This window comes from Mustelus asterias, chromosome 13 (assembly GCF_964213995.1).
Source record: "Mustelus asterias chromosome 13, sMusAst1.hap1.1, whole genome shotgun sequence".
Taxonomy (NCBI): domain Eukaryota; kingdom Metazoa; phylum Chordata; class Chondrichthyes; order Carcharhiniformes; family Triakidae; genus Mustelus; species Mustelus asterias.
The window spans coordinates 105,188,296-105,208,594 of record NC_135813.1 but is presented as its reverse complement, the minus strand read 5'-3'; the positions used below and the strand labels follow the sequence as shown (position 1 = coordinate 105,208,594).

Genomic DNA, 20,299 nt, shown 5'->3' with positions numbered 1-20,299 from the left:
AATAAATTCTGGCTTTGCTAGCAATGATGTGGAGATGCCGGCGTTGGACTGGGGTAAACACAGTAAGAAGTCTCACAACGCCAGGTTAAAGTCCAACAGGTTTATTTGGTAGCAAACGTTACCAGCAACTTGCTAGCAATGCCCACATCCTGTGAATGAATTGTTTAAAAAAACATTGAAATTCTTCCAGAGAAAGGAAATAGAAGGGTATGAATGTTAAAAGTTGGGGAAATACTTCCCCGTTGGCTTCGCTATGTGTTGTGGGAGAGCTTCATTTATTAGTGACCCCCCATGGCTAGCCGAAACAGCTGACCATTTGGCCGAATCACTTGAACAAGTCTCAATTTTAATTGCTTGAAAAGCTGTTTTAAGAAATGGAACTGTCTGTGCTGCCGTTGACACGGGTAAACGCGGTGGCTTGGCCATGCAAAACAATACTGAGAGGCCCTGCTGAAGGAAAGCAAACACCATCAGCTACAGAGCTTTATTCAATGACTTAATCAGTATGGACCATGCAACATTTTAGCATTTGATGGATTCCCCCCACTGATAGTGTCTCGCAAGTTATTCGATGAAAATGTTTTGTTTGGTGGTGAGTGCATTCCGGGAAATGTAGTTACAGAGAAACAAGCTGAAAACTACAATTCCGACAATGCTTCACTCCTACCGGTGAGAGAACTCACAGACACACAATTTGTTCACCATCAAGAAAGCTGAATGAAACGTTTTTAACCTAAAACTCAGGTTGAGACAAAAGAAACAGGCCGAACTCTCTAAACATTAAATAACCGAGTTTGTTGATTTATTCAGAAAATGATGCCATTTAATTTCCAAGTAAATGTTATTCCAGGTCTATAACTGGCTTAAATGAAGCCGGAAAATCCAAGCTGATAACTGAAGTAATTATTGGAGCGATTTGAAAGGTTGGGTTTATGGAACCTGTTGTTTTGTGAACAATAATGTTGGAATTAAAAGCCGAGATATCTGAATGCTGGGGTTTCTGTTAGATACTCCTTTCTCTCGGCAGTACAATTTGCTACTTTTTAATGCATTGACAGTGAATCAATCGGATATTTAATTCGTGACTTAACAGATAAGTCGTCACTTGTGCTAATCATCGTTCTGTAGCCCCATAAATATAACACATCGGAGCTCAGGAATTCCTTGGTTTGATTTAGTTTAGTTGGTTGACTTAAAAGAGTTGGAATTCTGGAACTCAGACGTGGGGCCACTCAAGTGTAATGCTTTTGGAGAGGTTTTAAGTTTATTTATTAGTGTCACAAGAAGGTTTACATTAACACTGCAATGAAGGTGTGACATGATACGCACAGTGAATGAATTTCTTTAGGATTAATGGGTGGCACATGGTTAGCACTGCTGCCTCACAGCGTCTGGGATCTGGGTTCAGCTGTGTGTTACTGTGTTTACCCCAGTCCAACGCCGGCATCTCCACTTCTGGGTTCAAGTCAGACCTCGAGTCACTGTCTGTGTGGAGTTTGCACGTTCTCCACGTGTCTGCATGGGTTTCCTCAGGGTGCTCTAGTTTCCACCTGCACTCCAAAGGTGTGCGGGTTAGGTTGATTGACCATGGTAAATTGCCCCTTAGTGTCAGGGGGATTAGCAGGGTAAATACGTGACGTTACGGGGATAGGCTCTGGGTGGAATTGTTGATGGTGCAAGCTCAAATGGCCTCCTTCAGCACTCTAGGAATTCTAAGATTGAATTACAGAGTTAGGTATTGCCACGGATTCTGGAAGGCAGTTTGGGGTATTTTATGCACTAGTTGAGGTGCTTGTAATGCACATAAGTTGGAGGGAGACAGAAATGCCATCATTCAAAAGAGAAAGACAGAAACCATATCAAAATTGCAAGGCAGGCCGAAGTTGAGGAGGAACTTTTTCACCCAAAGGGTTGTGAATCTGTGGAATTCCCTGCCCAGTGAAGCAGTTGCGGCTATATCATTGAATGTTTTTTAGGCAAATATAGGTAACTTTTTGAAAGTTAAGGAATTAAGGGCTATGGTGAGCAGGCGGGTAGGTGGAACTGAGTCCATGAAAAGATCAGCCGTGATCTTATTGAATGGCAGAGCAGGGGCCAGATGGCCTACTCCTGCTCCTAGTTCTTATGCTCCTTTCAACATTGAGAGTCTTTATTTTCCAATTAGACGATTCTTGACTGTTAGCCGTTGCCACTATCTTCAATATCTTAAACCAATAGTCCGAAGCGAATGCGAAGAAGCATGATTTTAAATGGTCCAATGATTTTTCTTATGGGTTACTGGTGGTGTGTCCTGGATTAATCTTTAGTTCCTGGAGACTCCAGGGTAGTACTGGAGGAGTGACAACCCTGAGTGCTGTCGGCACTCTTAAAATTAACCCAGCAATTCTGTATTGGGTCCATTTGACCTCACCAAGGCCAGCCATTGGAGGAAGGCAACATTTAATGGGTTTTTAGTTAGTTTCAGGTCTGAAGCGAAGCTTGAATTTGATTCCTGACGCTGAATAAATTTGGTCTGTAGGTAAAAAGTTGTCAACACACCATTGGAGTATTATCTAGGTGCTCAGAAATATCAGAGCAGGTAGACCCCACACAAGTTCAGGGGTCCCTGTCACCCTAACATTAACAGAAAAATGCTGGAAAAAACTCAGCAGAATGCAGAAGAGCCCTTCAGCCCATCGAGTCCGCACCGACACATTAGAAACACCTGAACTTCCACCTAATCCCATCTGCCAACACTTGGCCCATAGCCCTTAATGTTCTGATGTGCCAAGTGCTTAAGGTAGCACTGCTGCTCCACAGCACCAGGGACCCGGGGTTTGATTCCCGGCTTGGATCACTGTCTGTGCGGAGTTTGCACATTCTCCTCGTGTCTGCGTGGGTTTCCTCCCACATTCTGAGAGACGTGCTGGTTAGGTGCATTGACCTGAACAGGCGCCGGACTGTGGCGACTAGGGGAATTTCACATTAACTTCATTCCAGAATTAATGTAAGCCTTACTTGTGACTAATAAATAAACCTTAATAAAGAATGTGAGGCAACCCGCCTCTACCACCCTCCCGGGCAGTGCAATCCTCACCTCCCTCTGGGTAAAAATGTTTTTCCTCACAAATCCCCCTAAACCTCCTGTCCCTCACCTTGAATCTATGTCCCCTCGTGACCTGACCCTTCAACCAAGGGGAATAGTCGCTCCTTATCCACTCTATCTCTCTACGTCTCTCATAATCTTGTACAGGTCTGTGGAGAGAGAAACAGAGTTAATGCTTTGAGTCTGGGATGATATTTCTAACCCTCCCGTCAGCTCTGAAGAGTCATCCAGTCTCGAAATGATAACTCTGCTTCTCTCTCTACAGATGCTGCCAGACTTGCTGAGTTTACCCAGCATTTTCTGTTTTGATTTCAGATTTCCAGACTGGGCAGCATTTTGCTCTTTGTTAACTCTGGTTGGGAGGAAAGACTGTGGGCAATTTTCCAGATGAACTGAGCTGCTTTCCAATCCGGTTCAGATCCGGTCGGAGTTGGCTTCCTTCATGCTGCACGGTTCGATTTTATTCAAGAGACAGCTCTGAATGATTCCCCCCAGTGTAGCAGTAAAAATTGGTGGAAGGAGAGAGCGCTGAGCTGTTTTAAATAAACCCTCTGGGTGGCTCGGAAGTGAAGCATTGCCCATTTAAACGCGAGGCAGCCTCCTCCCCGGAACAAGAGCTTTTACAGAGGGTTACAGCCTGATGTAAGAGCGCTCCTCTCTCTCTCTCTCCAGCAGCTCGCTCGCTGCTGCCTTTTTGTTTTAGCGAACACATTCCAGACACAAAACCCGATGCGATTTGCTCGGGCGTTTCATTCCACCGCAGAGTCTGCCAGAGAGATGGACCTTCACATCCTGGAGCACCGGCTGAGGGTAACGAGCCTTAGCAAAGCTGGCCTGGAGCGGTACACACACGGGCTCATCAAACTGGTCTTCCTGCGGGACAAGAGCAGGTAACGGCGCCCATTGACTGGCTCACTCACTCACTCACCCTGTTCTATTACAGCCGCTCCGGCAGGTACTGCCCAGGCAGAACCCGCTCCCACTGCTTCTACCCACTGCTGTTATCCACGGCTTCTGATGGCTTTTAACCACTTTTTGGAATTAATGTCTAACCTTAAGGTTTAGAACAAAATATATTTTTTTGTGTGTGTGGCGGAAAGTCTTTACTTTTGAGGTCAGTCATTCTAAGAACTCTGTTTTTGCAGCTTTAAGTTCAGAGTACAGCTTCTTAAACAGATTTGATAGTTAAAGAGAAATAAAATCCAATTGTTGTATTGGGGTGCTGTTAATATTTAGGTTAAATAGTTACTCTAATTTTACAAGTCTACAGTCCCATCTTGGGCAACATTAAGGGTCTGGGACGTATGAGCAAGATGGGTGTGCCAAGAAATGTTCCTCTCTTGTGCAACGAGTTCTACAATCCCCCGGCGTTTAAAATGTTGAAACCTGAGTTTTTTTTGTTATTTAGCTCTGCTTCATTCATCTTTTGTTTTTTTAATACTCCGCCTCAAGGCCAATTCTGGCAGTTCAGCTCACTTCCACAGGGCCCTCGTTCCATGTTCATGGCCTGTATAGTAGTTGGATGATCTGGGTTGGACATTGTTGTGGGGTATTGCAGTGAATAGGGAGAGTGTAAATCCGACCAGGGGTGTCCTGTTCTTTATCACTGGCTTAAAAACTCCAGGTAAATGTTTTGACGCTAAGTTAAAAGTTAAAGTTTATTTATTAGTCACAAGGCTTACATTAACACTGCAATGAAGTTAATGTGAAATTCCCCTAGTCGCCACAGTCCAGCGCCTGTTTGGGTCAGTGCACCTAACCAGCATGTCTTTCAGAATGTGGGAGGAAACCGGAGCACCCAGAGGAAACCCACGCAGACGTGGGGAGAATGTGCAAACTCCACACAGCAAGAAGTCTAACAACACCAGGTTAAAGTCCAACAGGTTTATTTGGTAGCAAAAGCCACTATGGCTTTTGCTACCAAATAAACCTGTTGGACTTTAACCTGGTGTTGTTAGACTTCTTGCTGTGTTTACCCCAGTCCAACGCTGGCATCTCCACATCAAACTCCACACACACAGTGACCCAAGCCGGGAATCGAACCCGGTCCCTGGCGCTGTGAAGCAGCAGTGCTAACCACTGCTACCGTGAAGGCATAACCGAGATCAGCTGTGAATGTGTTTGATTCTGCAGATTTCCTGCACATGATAAAATTCTAGGCAGAAAGAGCTTGCACCTTCAGGATGCCTGAAAGCACATTCAATAAATTGAATTACCCTTTGCTCTGTAGGCAAATGTGGTAACTGTGCACAGCAAGATTCTGCAAACAGCAAAGAAAAGAATGACAAAGATGTTGCCTATCCCTCCTTGACTGTGTTCTTTCCAATGATGGGAGACCCTAGACATTTAGCACTTCTACCTTTCCGTATTTATGTGGCATTTACAGCACCAAAACTACCAATTCCATCCCAACAATATTTCTCCAAGATAATGGAGCCCGTTAGCATTGCAATTTCAATCTTGGTTTATTCACCATAGCAAACAAAATAGCAAGAATCTGGCATGTCCTTCACTCCTCCTGCCTGAATGAGATAATATTGGAACATTATTGATAAACAGCCTGTTAGTCAAATGTAAAAACCAGAATTGCAAACTTGCAAAAGGTGTCTCCCTCGAATACAAGAATTAGAAAAGATCATTCAGTCTTCTAGTTTACTGAAAAGCTGTCTAAAAGTGAGTGTGGTCCACCCACACCTTGTGGTTTGTGCCAATGTTTATAGCCTTCTCCCAACTCCACTTCATCTAACTCTATTTGTAATTCCTTCAGTTTCTATCTCTACCATGTAGATATCCAGCTTCTCCTGAAATGCATTGATGTTATTTGCCTTGACTGCTTCATGTGGTAGCAAGTTCCACATTGTCACCGCTCACTGGAAAGCGGTTTCTTCGAAATTCCTTTTTTTCTTTGTAACGGTACCTTAGCAATAAACACATTCCGGGAGATTGGGAGAACTCCTGCTCCTCTTTGGGAATTGGAGCAGAGGAAGGCCTCTGTTTACTGTTACCTTGGAAAGGTAGACTAGAGATTTAACTGCAAATGGTGTCACAATAATTTCAAGGATGCTGTCTTTAAGACTTCTTGACTACACTCTGGAGGACCCCTGACTTTTAACATTTCTTCTGTGGATGAACCATGCACATTTTTAGACAGTCGGTAAACTAAAGAAGACCAAATGATCTTTTCTAAATTTTGTATGCGAGTGAGACCCTTTCTTTTTGTGAGCATTTCTGGTCATATGACTAACAGGTTGTTTATCACAATGTCCTTGTATTACCTCATTCAGGTAGGAGTGAGGGACATGCCCGATTGTTACCATCTTATTTGCTGTGGTGAATAAACCGATATTGAAATAGTGATGTTGAAGGGGTCCCTGTATCTGCGTGGGTCATTATTTGAGAAATGTTTTCAATATGATTTGCTCCTTCTCCAGATTCTACCCGTACACAGAACCACACATTCTCTCTCTCTCTTTCTCTGCCAGCAACTTGCTGGAATCCATCATCCACTTGGAAGAGTGCCACTCTGTTGATTTTCTGGTTGATCTGTTGGCAAATGGACCCTTTGTTTGTGGAGCATGGATTACCATTTCTTCTGCTTCTGGAAAGCCTGTCTGGGTGGAAAAAAAACTCCTAAACAAGGCTGGCAGTATTGAAATTGGATCTTTAGGGTTGACTTTTGGGATTGGAGGTTCCAATCAATTGCTGAAGCAGCAGGCAGGTAAAAATAAATGTTGCATGTAGTTATTTTCCAAAGTTGATTTCATAAAGCCAATCCTTGCAAGTAGAAATAAATAATGACAGAGTTTCCCAAACAAAGTGATGAATGTATTCCTTATTTCTGGGCCACTCCCCAAAAGTATGGACAAAATAATATTATACAACAATAGCACCTGCAAAGCCCGTATTTGCCAACACTTCCATGCAAAATTAGCTTTTTTTTAAATGAGAGATTTGAATTCTGAGCATACTCCCTGGAGGAACATTCAACTGTACAAATTATTTTAAAATGTTTTAATTTGTACACTTGCTAAGCACCAGTATCTGATGTGCCACCTAATCTTGCATTTGCACTCAATGGGGCAATGCTGTTTTTGAGGTTTCTATTTGTCTTACCTATTTGCCCGAGGACACGACATTGTTGCTCTCATGGCAACCTTATCACTGGCAAGCGTAGAAGCACAGGTTTTAGTCAGCAACTTGTACAGTAAATCAGGAAATTGCTATTAATACTTAATGAGTATAACTAAATGTGCCTTAGAGGGGAAAATGACAAATTAATACTGTTCTGCTGTCGTACAGAGGGCATGTTGCACTGTCACAAGTTGCTGTCTTGCGGTTGTTGTGATAAACCGAGGCCCCATCTGTTTTTTAAGGTTCTAAATGATCCTATCACCTGATGATTTCTCTCATTGCTGTTTGTACAGCCTTCCTGTGTGCAAATTGGCTGCTGTTCTTTTGCTCTATGTTTCAATATCACCCTACACTTCAAACAAAAGCAAGTAATTGGTTGTAAGTCACTTTAGAATATTCTGAGATCATTAAAATGTGCTACGTAAGTGGGCGGCACGGTAGCACAGTGGTTAGCACTGCTGCTTCACAGCTCCAGGGACCTAGGTTCGATTCCCGGCATGGGTCACTGTCTGTGTGGAGTTTGCACATTCTCCTCGTGTCTGCGTGGGTTTCCTCCGGGAGCTCCGGTTTCCTCCCACAATCCAAAGATGTGCGGGATAGGTTGATTGGCTATGTTAAAATTGTCCCTTAGTGTCCTGGGATGCATAGATTAGTGGGTAAAATATATGGGGGTAGGGCGTGGGTGGGATTGTGGTCGGTGCAGACTCGATGGGCCGAATGGCCTCTTTCTGTACTGTAGGATTTCTATGATTCTATGGAAGTTTGTTCTCTTGTAGAGTCCTTGCACTCTTAAGTGTGTGATATATGCAAAGGAGGCTTAGGCCTCCAGCCCTAGAAGGAGGAAGTGTCTTCCTGATCTTCATCTTCTGCACTCTGTGAAACAATGCACAGTCTGCCTCATTTTCTTTCAGGCTTTTTCTTCACCTTTTCATCATTTTGTGCCTGTGTACATTGATCCACAACTTGCACTTTTTGTGACTATTGTTGAAAGCTCTGTAGGGCAAGTTGAGCGTCTCTTTCAGGTTTAACTAAATATTTTGTCAGACCTGTGGTATAGAATAGGTGCAGAAGGAGGCGACTTGGCCCATCGAGTCTACACTGATTCTCTCTGAAAGAGCATCTCACCCAGGCCCAAACCCCACCTTATTCCCTTAACCCTATGCATTTACCATGATTAATCCACCTAATCCGCACATTTTTGGACTGTGGGAGGAAATTGGAGCACCCAGAGGAAACCCCCGCAGATATGGGGAGAACATGCAAACTCCACATAATTGCCCAAGGCCAGAATAGCGCATGGGTCCCTTGCGCTGTGAGGCAGCAGTGCTAGCCACCGTGCTACCCATTTGATCATTTTAGGCATGGCAGTAATAGATGTGTATATATCCCTTTTAAAATGTGTTCATGCACAAACAACAGCAGAGAAAGAGTTAATTTAAAAGATTATTTGAGTAGGGAGGGAAGTTAAGAATATTTAAGTCCTTAAGTTAGGCATGACAACATCAATAGTGACTCTACAATAACAAACACTATTGCAGTGCTATTGGTGAAGAAAAGGTGCAAGTTAATTTAAATTTCTGATCCAACTGTAAAAATCAGCCACTAGCCTGATCGAGCAGAAAATGTTGGAAACACGCAGTTGGTCGGGCAGAGTTTTGTGGCGAGCTAAGCAGAGTTTCAGGTTTGACCTTTCACCTTGACACAATCCTGAAATGATGGGGGCGATCTTACCAGAATTTGACTGGCCAATGATGTGTTTTCTTCAGAGAAACAGGCTAGTTTTCTCTCCAGATCCTCTTACCCACTCTGTCCCAAAACAAAACAGTGGTGTGTCTCATGATGTCATTTTGAGGGGTGTGGCTTAAACACATTAGCAAAGCCTAGCTGCACTGAGATCTCTCAGGGGCTCCCTCCAGCCCCCAAATCCGTCAGTGCTGGCACCCCCCCACCATGTAGACCTCACTAGGGTCTGCCCTTGGCACTGCCCCCTGGCTCAGCCCTCCTTGTTTTGATTTGATTTATTATTTGATTTACTATTGTCACATGTATTAACATAGTGAAAAGTATTGTTTCTTGCACGCTGTACAGCCATAGAGAAGGAAAGGAGAGAGTGCAGAATGTTGTGTTACAGTCATGGCTAGGACGTAGAGAAAGATCAACTTAATGTGAGGTAAGTCCATTCAAAAGTGCTAACCCTGTGTCAGGGAGCACTGCCAGCGGATATGGCCAGGGCATTGCATGGCCATGTCTCTCTTCCCCCAAACCCCCCCCCCAGGGGCTATAGTCACCTTTACGCTCCTGGGGGTATCCCATGACAGGTTCACAGCTGGGTGAACCTGTTGTAAACCACGCTGGCGTAACGTCACATTGGCAAGGTATGAAAATATGTCCAGGGGTTAGTATATGATCGGGAGAATATTTAATTATATTTAAGTGTATCGAAATCAGCTTCACGGCCATTATGAGCGTGAATGTGATTTTGCCGCTGGCGAGGGGCAGTGAAAATCGATTATCATCGTGATTTCTGGGTCTCGCTGGCTCTTGAGCCCCCATTGCCATTTCTGCAGATGGAGATTGCGGGCTCACGATTCTGCCCGTTAACTGTTTCTCTCTCTCTCTCTCTCACTCTCTCGACTGCTCTCCCACTCTCTCTCGACCTGCCGAGTGTTTCCAGCATCTGTGTTATTCTGCTTTCTTAGTAATCCAGGGTGAAAGGTTTATTCATTAGTTCTAGCTAAGGCCTGCCTCGATTATTGTCAGTGAAGGTGTCATTTGTGTTCATTTTGTTGCGTGTATTATACATTTTGTGGTTTTAATCATGCAAGGACAATGAAGGGAATTATACAGCAGATTATTTGATATGCCTGTTTACTTGATAATTGTCGCATAGCACAATTTACTTGGGTGATTTAGGATATTTTCAGCCATACCCAGATGATCACCATTCTCTAAGTACAACAGAGACCATAATGCATTGGTTTGAACCAGCCAAATTCCCTCGACACCATTTTAGGCTGTGAACATGGTACTTCACGCAAATGGCTTTTTGTTCTGCAATGGGCCATATATTTGGACACATAAATGTTTTTGCTTTGATTTTCTTGTAATCATGGGGAGAAACATGAAGGGTGTTTGAGTGGTTAGTTTATTAGCATTTACAGCAAATTAATCCGTTTAATGTTTTGTACTCCTGTGAAGCACGCTGGGCTATTTTATTCTGTTAAAGGCACTTTATGACTGCAGGTTGTTGACTCAAACATACTTACATTGATGCTGTACTTTTTTTACATACAAGCCCTAACTCTGTAATCCTCCTCCCTCCACCTAGCTTCTCATACCATTTGAGATACTGGATATGATAGGCTAAGTATTACATCAGTGTGCCACCCAGTACCTTGGGAACAAGCCACTCTGTGGCAGGCTGAAATATATTCCAGAGCAACATAAGAAACTTGCCAAGTCGCACCTCCCTGCGAGCTACAGGAAGTGCTTGTCCACTTATAACACTTGAAAGTGTTTTTATCGCATTATTCTGAGTTCCTCTTGAGTTCACTGTTCCTGAAAATGTAATGGAATAACACATGCGTATTGACAGAGCAATTAACACTTGCGTGTTGAACAGGGCAATTTTAAGATCAGAATGTGAAAGAACACCTTTTCATGGTTACTGTGGTAACACTGGACTCCACCGTGACTTTGAATTTTTATCTTGGATTAAATATTTAGTTGGTGAAGGATCGTTCATCTGTCAAAGTTCTGTTTGTCATAAATGGAACGTTACTTTTCATTAGCCATTCCTGGTTAGACAGAGTGGAGCTGCTCTTGTCCAGAATGGTCATTACCGGCCAGCATTTGTGTCACATGTAGTGCCAGATATTGCTCTGGGTTTCACAGTCAGCGGTGACGTGCTGCTGTTTGCCACTGTCCTTTAAAGAAAGCTTCCCTCTCGGATCCAGTGATCCCTGTGGTGTGGATTTCCTCTCTTCCTGATGCCAGTTTAATCTGGTACCAAGGCAAGGGGATCATTGGATCCAACAACAATGGTAGTCATCACACAGGGTAAGCGGCCAGTCATATTGAAATATTCTCACGGACAGCAAACCAGAATGTGAATGCACTTGGTTTTAAATACATTTGACAGTGAAATAAATGAGCCTGGGATTAAGGTGGAAACTGAATCACTAAATCTTGGAAAACATTCTTTTAACATGTAGGAATTTTTATTCTATCAGGAAAATTTAACAAACTGCAAATATAAAATTTTTTTTGGGGCCTGAGACATTGTGCAGTGGTAATTATGAACCCCATTGAAAACCCAGTTACATCTGAGATGTAACATTTCCAAAGATCTTTACAACAAGACTAATATCATTAAAGGGCAAGTTCTTATCAGTTCAGTGATTTTTAATTGATATTGTGGGGACTTCAATAGCTTATCCTGTGGCAAGACCATGGAGATAGCTGGAAAAGATCAGCAGGTCTGGCAGCATCTGTGGAGAGAGAAACTGCGTTTGTTTTGTGTCCAGTATGACTCATCAGTTCCGATGGAGAGTTATATTGGACTCACTGTTAACTTTGTTTCTCTCTCCACAGATGCTGTCAGACCTGCTGAGTTCTTCCAGCACTTTGTTTTCATTTCAGATCTCCATCATCCGTGGTATTTTGCTTTTGTGAACCCAAAATGTTAAAGCTGTTTCTCTGGCAACACATCCTGACCTGTGTATTTCCTGCATTTTCTGTTTTCATTTCCAGTGTCTACTGCAGCAAATCTTTGGCTTGATCTATAATTTTGTTATATTAAGGTTCCACCTTCAACAGTAACTATTCACATTTATATAGTGCCTTTTAATATGGTACAAAATCCCAAAGCACTTCACCAGTGTGATCAGAAACATGTTGACACAACTAAACAATGAGATATATGATTTAACCTTGGTTAAAGAGGTAGATTTCATAATGTTCTAATGGGGGACAGGTAGCTTTGGGTGGCAATTCTGGAGTGAGATGAAGGAAGAGGAAGATGCATGCAAAACCAGAATTGGAGGACAGCAGATCCTTGGGTGGTGGTTCCATAAGTACCTGGGGAAACCTGGCAGAGAGAGAGCGGGCAAAACCATGGAAGGATTTGAACGTGAGGATGTTAATTTTAAAATCGAAGCATTGGGCAGGCCAGGAGTTAATGTAAAGTTTATTTATTAGTGTCACAAGTAGGCTTACCTTAACACTGCAATGAAGTTACTGTGAAAATCCCCTATTTGTCACACTCCGGTGCCTGTTCGGGTACACTGAGGGAGAATTTAGCATGGCCAATGCACCTAACCAGCATGTCTTTCAGACTATGGGAGGAAACCGGAGTACCTGGAGGAAACCCACGCAGACACGGGGAGAACGTGCAGACTCCGCACAGACAGTGACCCAAGCCAGGAATTGAATCCAGGTCCCTACCACTGTGAGGCAGCAGTGCTAACCACTGTGAGGCAGCAGCGCTAACCACTGTGCCACCGTGCCGCCCGTAGGATTTGGTGAGCACTGGTGAAATGAATGAACAGGATTTGGCAGTAAAGGATATGGGCAGCAAAACTTGGATGAGCTCCTGCTTTTGAAGAGGGGAAGATGGTAGGCTGGGAGAGCTTGGAATAGTTGCATCTGGAGATACCAAAAGCATGTGGGTTGAGGCAGGCAGTACTAGAGACTGGTGTGTTAGAGGTTGAAGTAATGTTAGATTTACTTTTTAAACAAAAATGCCTATTTAACAAAAATAGCCTGATAACACAGTTAATACTAAATGTTCACTGCAGTGCAATGTTAACTCCGACTTTTACATTACCTCCTAAATTAGTAACTTCTAAAAATTGAAGGTGGCTTTTTAAAGGCAACTTGAAACATTTTGTTGCAAAGATTTCTAAACTGGGTTCATTTTGAAATGGAATCCAACGCAAGATTGAGGCGAGTTAATAGTGCAGCACCAATCTCAAGATATTCTTTGAATTTGATTTTATGTTGTTAATTTTACCAGCGATGTGAACTTGCTACAATTTCACTGACGTGCTTCTTGGTGCAGGTTCCAGAATCATTGCTTAGTTGAGGAATGAGAGTGTGTGTTTTTATTAAGGTACTATATAATACTGTTGATTGTTCTTAAGCACACACTGGAATCAGCTGATATATTAAGACAATGTTCCTGTACTATAGAAACAAGTGACTGGGGAGCTTTTCTTCTGCCTCAGCTCTCTTGGTGCTGACTGATAAAATTATCTTGATAATTGAAATGAACAACTGCCCATTTCTTTTCTCTCCATTCAGCTAGGTGGCATCCTGAATTATGCATTGTAATATGCTAATATCCCTATCTTCTGCTTCTGCAGGTGTAAGTTTTTCAGCCTGACTGAAATGCCTGATGACTACACGCTGGTATTGGACGAGGAGGGATTTAAAGGTACAATGTTATTTTGCTTGAAAAAAAGCACCTCTCTCTCCACAATGTTGAACGTTTGTTCACCTGCCTCAGTTACAATGCTGTAGCAATCCTGCAGTAGGATATTTTATTACAGATGACAATTAAACTCAACAACAATGGATTTCATTTACCTTTGCAATATTTAGTACTAGTTAGTTTGGTTCCTCTATGCATTACTTTAATAAGCTTGTTAAGCTATCCTAGATACCTGTATAATTTTCCCATCCAGGACATTGATTAACGTGCTGCGCTGTGCCCTGTTTTAATTCATTTGTTGACATGTTTTAAATGGGTTAACAATTGCATTTATAATACAGGGAAATGTTTACATGATGGCCAATCCAAGAATGAACAAAGTTTAAATAAGGATTTGTACAACACCTCAGTAAATTGCAAAGTGTAGTCAGTTAATTACTGTTTGGAGTGTGGTCTAGCATCATTTTGTTGAGCAACATGGCTATTAATTTCTGACACTAAGGTCCTACTGATCTTAGTGTCATGATGAAGGACCAGTTAAACTGCTTGGATGTTGGTTGAGGACCTTGACAGAACCACCTGCTCCTATTCAATGTAGTATGAGATATTTTATATTTATTTGAATAGCCAGAAGAGGTCTTGGTTTATTGCCTTATCAGAAAGGTAGTACCTCCAACAATGAAGCAGAACATATTAGCATACTAAAAGTGCTAGCCAGATGGTGTGTGTGAATCCTAAAATTGGACTTGTATGGATGCTCCCACGAAGCTAAAGTTTCACTTTAAACTCTATACTCAAATAAAGTGGTAAAGTCAATTTCTACAAAATGCATCCATGCAGCACCTATCTTAAAAGTCAGTCCGAAACAAAATTATGCTAAAATATTTAACATACTGGATCGCTACTTGACGGAAATAGACTTGTGGAGCTTTGGGAGCAGCGCGGGGGAATGGGACTAATTGGATTGCTCAACAGCAATTTAATATAGACTCAATGGGCCGAATGGCTCCCTTTGTGCTGTTTTGGCTCTGAAGCTCTGATGTTTTTGTTTTTTAATGAAATCCTATTTCCTTATTCTTAAACCTTCCACTAAGATGAGAAAAGATCGGTCACTTGATCAAGCTGATTCCCTTTGCAGACCGCAGATAACTTTTGAATGTGTTTAATCTCCCAAGGAAATGTTCTGCAGTCTTTCTTCCAGATCCGTAAAATGAATTGAGCAAAAATTCAAGTACCCATTTACTTCTAAGCGTTATGTTATTCACCCATGGCTCTTTGTTGTAGCATTTCTGAGGTGGCAATAGCTCAAAATCTATCATGTTCCTGTAGTCTAACTTTGATTGAAGGGCACTGGATTCTGTTCCTCGTCACATATTCGTCCAGTTAGAATCATAGAATCCTAGGTGCAGAAGGAGGCCATTTGGCCCATTGAGTCTGTACTGACCACAATCCCACACAGGCCCAGCCCCATAACCCTCTGCATTTACCTTAGCTAGTCCCCCTGACATTAAGGGGCAATTTAGTATGGCCAATCACCTAACCCACACATCTTTGGACTGTGGGAGGAAACCCACACTGAGACGGTGAGAATGTGCAAACTCCACACAGACAGTGACTCAAGCCAGGAATCGAACCGGGTCTCTGGCACTGTGAGGCAGCAGTGCTAACCACTGCCACCCTGGAATATACCTTCATCAGTACTTCAACTATTAACTTAGCATCAATGACTACAAGATACAATACTTTCACTAGATCCCAATACATGTGGCAATAACAAATCAATTCAATACTTCTGTCCAAATAAATTCTCAAATTGTATTGCGTATCTCTTTTTCTAGTTCGGTAAGATTCAACTGTTCATTTGCAAGTTACAGAACTGACCAGCTCCAAGTATTCTTTATTGGAATTAACATTTAAAAATGAACTTTGAGTTCACTGCTGTAAAGTTTTGGCACATACTGGACAAGTGAGCTGTTGGCCATGTGCACTGACCCTAATCCCTGAAAATCTCAAACAGAACATGCACCTTTTTACACTGAAAAATCAGTGCAAAGCCCAGGTGTGTTACGCAATTGTTCTTTTTTTGTAAAACATCAAATTGTATATTATTTTGAAGTATTGACACTCTTGACACCAATTCAGATTTAATTTATTTTAACTAAGGCTTTCTGTTTCTCACCTTCTCAGATGGTGCTGCCCTTATTTGGAGGGTTGGGTTGTTTTAAACTCCATCACAGGAAGGAGTATTTGGGTTGTGCAGGAAGGGGAGTCTGTTTTTAAAGAAGAGGAAATTTAGCTTCCTTTGCAACCTCGTGTATTGCAAAGCAATAGAGCCAAGAAGATGCTGGATTCATCCCTGCTCTCCAGCAGAACGGCAGACCGAGCACTGTGACTGGTATTATCACTATAATATCTACACTTTGCTGTATTGGTGAGGAATGGGGAAACACAGAGGGTTCCTTTTACCTGATGGTGGTCTGTGTTGAAAACTGTGCACATATGGGCACATTGGGCGGGATTTTACGGCTTCGTTCTAATGAGACCAGAAATTCCCACCTGAGGTCAAAGGAGATTTCCATTGTCGGACCCTCGCCCACTCCGATTCCGTGGCGGGTGAGGTGGTAAAGTTCCGGCCATTGTTTATGGTCTGTTTCTTGACTGAATGGCCTGCTTGCATTCTCTTGTCCAGCCTCACCCTCTGTCTGGCTGAGTAAACTACTGGAGAGTTGCCAGCTGGAATGAATCCACACATCAGTTGGAATTTGCACCTTTTTGAAGAAAAGTGTTTGCGCAGTAGGGGAAATTAAAGAAACAAAATCACACGAGTTTCTTCATATTGAAGAAAAATATTGCCAGCAGTGATATTTCTCATTGTAATGACCTGAAGAATTCACTGAAGATTTTTAAAATGAGAAAATGTAGGTCAGCGCACACACTTCTTTGTGCCTTGAGTGGTGCTGGCAATGTCTCACCAGCTACCGGAATGGTTTGCCTGGAGGACCCCAAGAAGGAGAGAATCAATGGCAAGAAAATGGATGAAAGCATGAAAAGCTTCCAAATGAGCCTTTGTCAGTTCCCATGTGTGGTGATTGTCGCTTTAAGGGCAACAGAGCAGAGTAAGGGTCACATGGCCTGGGTGACCAATCGGGACTGAGGATGTGGAATCACCCCATGGTGAGAGAGCCTCCCAGGCAGCGACATGATGGGAACTAGCTGCAGCCATGCGGCTGCTGTATAATTCTTATTAATAAATACCTTTTGTGTTCATTAATGAAGTCTGTCAAAGTGCATCTTTACATCTGGTGGTGAGAAATTATTCTAACACTGCCTCTGGCCTGACAGCTGTGAGCATCGTGTTTTAATCAAAGTCTGAAAAAAAAAGTATGCCCCAGAATGGGTTATCTCAACAGGGGAAGTGGTGGTGTAGTGGTATTGTCACTGGACTAGTCATTCAGAGACCCAGGTTCAAATTCCCCCATGGCAGGTGGTGAAATTTGAATTCAATAAAAATCTGAATTTAAAAAATAGTCTAAATGATGACTATGATTGTCGTAAAAGCCCATCTGGTTCACTAATGTCCTTTGGGGAAGGAAATCTGCCATCCTTACCTGGTCTGGCCTACATGTGACTCCAGATCCACAGTTGTTCCTGTACCAGGCAGAGAGTGCTAATTGAATTCCATAGCATTACATAACAATTCCATCCTGGCATCTCTAAGATGAAGATGCTTGCTAGGTGGCCTGGTATTGATGCTGACATTGAGAATCTAGTCAAGCACTGTCAACAGTGCCAACTGGAACAAAAGTTGCCTGCTACATCCTCACTGCACCCTTGGGAATGGCCTGGCCAGCCACGGATACAGGTCCATATAAACTATGTTGGTCCATTCCTAGGCCCAATGTTTTTGTTCGTGATTGATACACACTCTAAACGGATGGACATTTTTGAGGTGAGGATCGAAAGATTACGCCAATGGTTTTCAACTCGTAGATTACCTGAAGTCATCAAGTGCTGAGTTTCATAACGTCGCCACTTTCAACGGTGTTAAACGCATTGGAATTTCGCCTTCTCATCTAGCATCAGATGGATTAGTTGAGTCCAAACTTTCAAGTCATTGCCTCGAGTAACTGTCAAGAGGAACCTTGGTAGCCAAAGCTCACGATTCCTCCTTGGTTAGTGTACCACACCACACGCAACAATGGGGGTTCTGCCAGCAAAACTGCTAATGAAACATTGTCTCAGAATTGACTGAGCCTCATGTTTCCAAATTTGCCAGAGAGGGTAGAAGCCAACCAAAATAATCAGAAAGCAAGCCATGATTCACATTGTGTTGTACTATCATTTATGGTAAATGAAGTTGTATATGTGTGAAACATGGGTAGTGGATTAAGTTGGATCCCCGAATTATTGTCCAAGACTGGACCACACTTGGACCAAGTGGACATAGAGGGACAGATCATATATAAACATGGACCGAGTAGAGAGATGCTCCAGCAGTGTTGCCATCAAGAAAATATTTTTGAGCCCATAAACACCAAAGTACCTGTTATCGACATAACTGATGTCTCCATGGAAGCAAATTGTGATGAATCGCCTGTGCTACAAGAGGCACCCATTATTGCAGATACTGTTAATATCGATTAATGTTTGCAGAAGTGTCTCAGACAACAGAACTTCATCACTCTAGAAGGAACAGAAAACCTCCCCAAATAGTTGAATTATAATTGTCCAACTGGTACATAAATACTTTGTTGGTATTTAGGACTGAGTGAATGAGTTATTGTGTGAAGGACCTAAAGGGGGAAGGAATTGGTGATTGTCTCAGGGCAACACACAGTAAGGGTGACCAGGCCTGGGTAACCAAGCAGGCCTGTTGTGTGGAATCACCCCAGGGTGAGCGAGCCTCCTGGGCAGAGACACTTTTTGGGAGCTAGCTACAGCCATGTGGCTGCTGTACAATTCTTATTAATAAATATCTTTTGTGTTAATTAATGAAGGTTGTGAAAGTGCATCTTAAGAACATCTTTTCTATGATGTCTCATTAAAATTAAGAATCTGAGGTGACGAGCATGTCAAAAATAAACTTATGCTGATTTTTATTTTCTGTGGTATGAGTGTGCGGAGTCACTGCTGGTGATCTAAATATAGGGAAGACTTGCATGTCACTGAAATTTGGAAGGTTTCTTTCACTACTGCTGTCCAAATGTCAGGACCTTCTGAAACAATAAGATGCAGCCTAGCAGTAATAAAGGAATTTTCTATCATAGTTTATTGTCATGTATCCTGAGTGCAAGGAAGTTGCTGGAAAAGCTTTTTCGGATATTGGAGCAGTCTTCAAATTGTTAATTTAGGCTTTAGAGTCACTACAGTACAGAAGGAGGGTATTCAGCCCATCGAGTATGTACTGACCACTATCTCACCCAGGCCCTATTCCCACAACCCTCATTTCCCCTGCTAATCCCCCTGACACTAGGGTCAATTTAGCATGGATAATCAACCTAACTCACACATCTTTGGACTGTGGGAGGAAGTTGGAGCACCTGGAGGAAACCCACGCAGACACGGGGAGAAAGTGCAAACTCCAACAGACAGTGACTCCAGGCTGGAATTGAACCTGGGTCCCTGGCACTGTGAGGCAGCAATGCTAACCACTGCGCCATCATTTAAGAAGTTCTTATGAGGAATTAAAGAGAAGGACATGGTGTTGACAAACTGACCAGTAAGTTTGTTTTTGCCATTTTGAAGGGTTGGTTGGGGTCAGGACCTCATTCAGTCAATGCGTTAGCACAAGAATGGAGATTGTGTGAACTGAGTGGATGCTATTTTATTGAATTAATAGTTGTACCATAACTTTTAACCATTTTAAAACCATCAAATTAAGTGTTTTTGGCATCTGAGGGAGAGTTTATAGGTTTAATTGAGTCATTTTGGCTATGGCATCATCATTAGAATCCCACTCTGGAACAGATTTGCCACTTTCATCCGTCCATCACATCATCTTCCACTTCTTCCATTGAATTGGATATTTTGCATTTTTAAAAATAGTTTTGTAATCACTGTACCTGTAAACAGCAACACATTTTGCAGCCTATTGTACTTAACATCCACCACATCTAAAAATAGGATTGCTTTACGCAGTCGCTTTGAATATTTAGCTTCTTCAAAGTGTTAACATTTTTGGAATAAAACATTTCACATTTTAATGATGTTGTCTTTCTTAGTCAAGTGTTTTAGATTTAAAATGGGATTGGTGCACACTTAATAAAAAGAATCAATTCTACAAAGAGACCAGATCAGTCAGCCTGTGAAGTTGGTGAAAATAAGTCAAGATTTTCTCTGTTTTCAAATGTAATTTGAATTCTTCCAAAAAAAATTTTTTTTTAATTCAGCGCTAGCAGTTTGAATGATAGACTGCAATGGAGAAAGTCTTGGTCAACGAAATTCAATTTCATTGACATATTAACCGAGTACACACCCCAGCAGATACGTGACCATACACCACCACTTCCTGAAATGTCTGATCAGTAGTAGACTTAATTTTAAACTATCTTAACAAAGGAAGTAGCAGCTCCATTTACTAAAAAAGGTTTAAACCTGATCAAATGCTGCCAGTGATCTCTGAAGATCCTTTTCATTTAATTTGACGTAGG

The 20,299-nt window shown here is 42.3% G+C and overlaps 1 protein-coding gene across 1 annotated transcript in view; it reads left to right on the top strand.

Moving 5' to 3' along the window:
• Nucleotides 1-3,445: 3,445 nt before the first annotated feature.
• Nucleotides 3,446-20,299, top strand: part of LOC144502968 (cytosolic arginine sensor for mTORC1 subunit 2-like) — a 64,350-nt gene continuing 47,496 nt past the window's right edge. Inside the window, exons 1-2 of the mRNA XM_078227416.1 lie at nucleotides 3,446-3,975; nucleotides 13,582-13,652. Coding sequence (XP_078083542.1) covers nucleotides 3,815-3,975; nucleotides 13,582-13,652 — 232 coding nt within the window. The 5' untranslated portion in view covers nucleotides 3,446-3,814. The remainder of the gene's footprint in view (nucleotides 3,976-13,581; nucleotides 13,653-20,299) is intronic.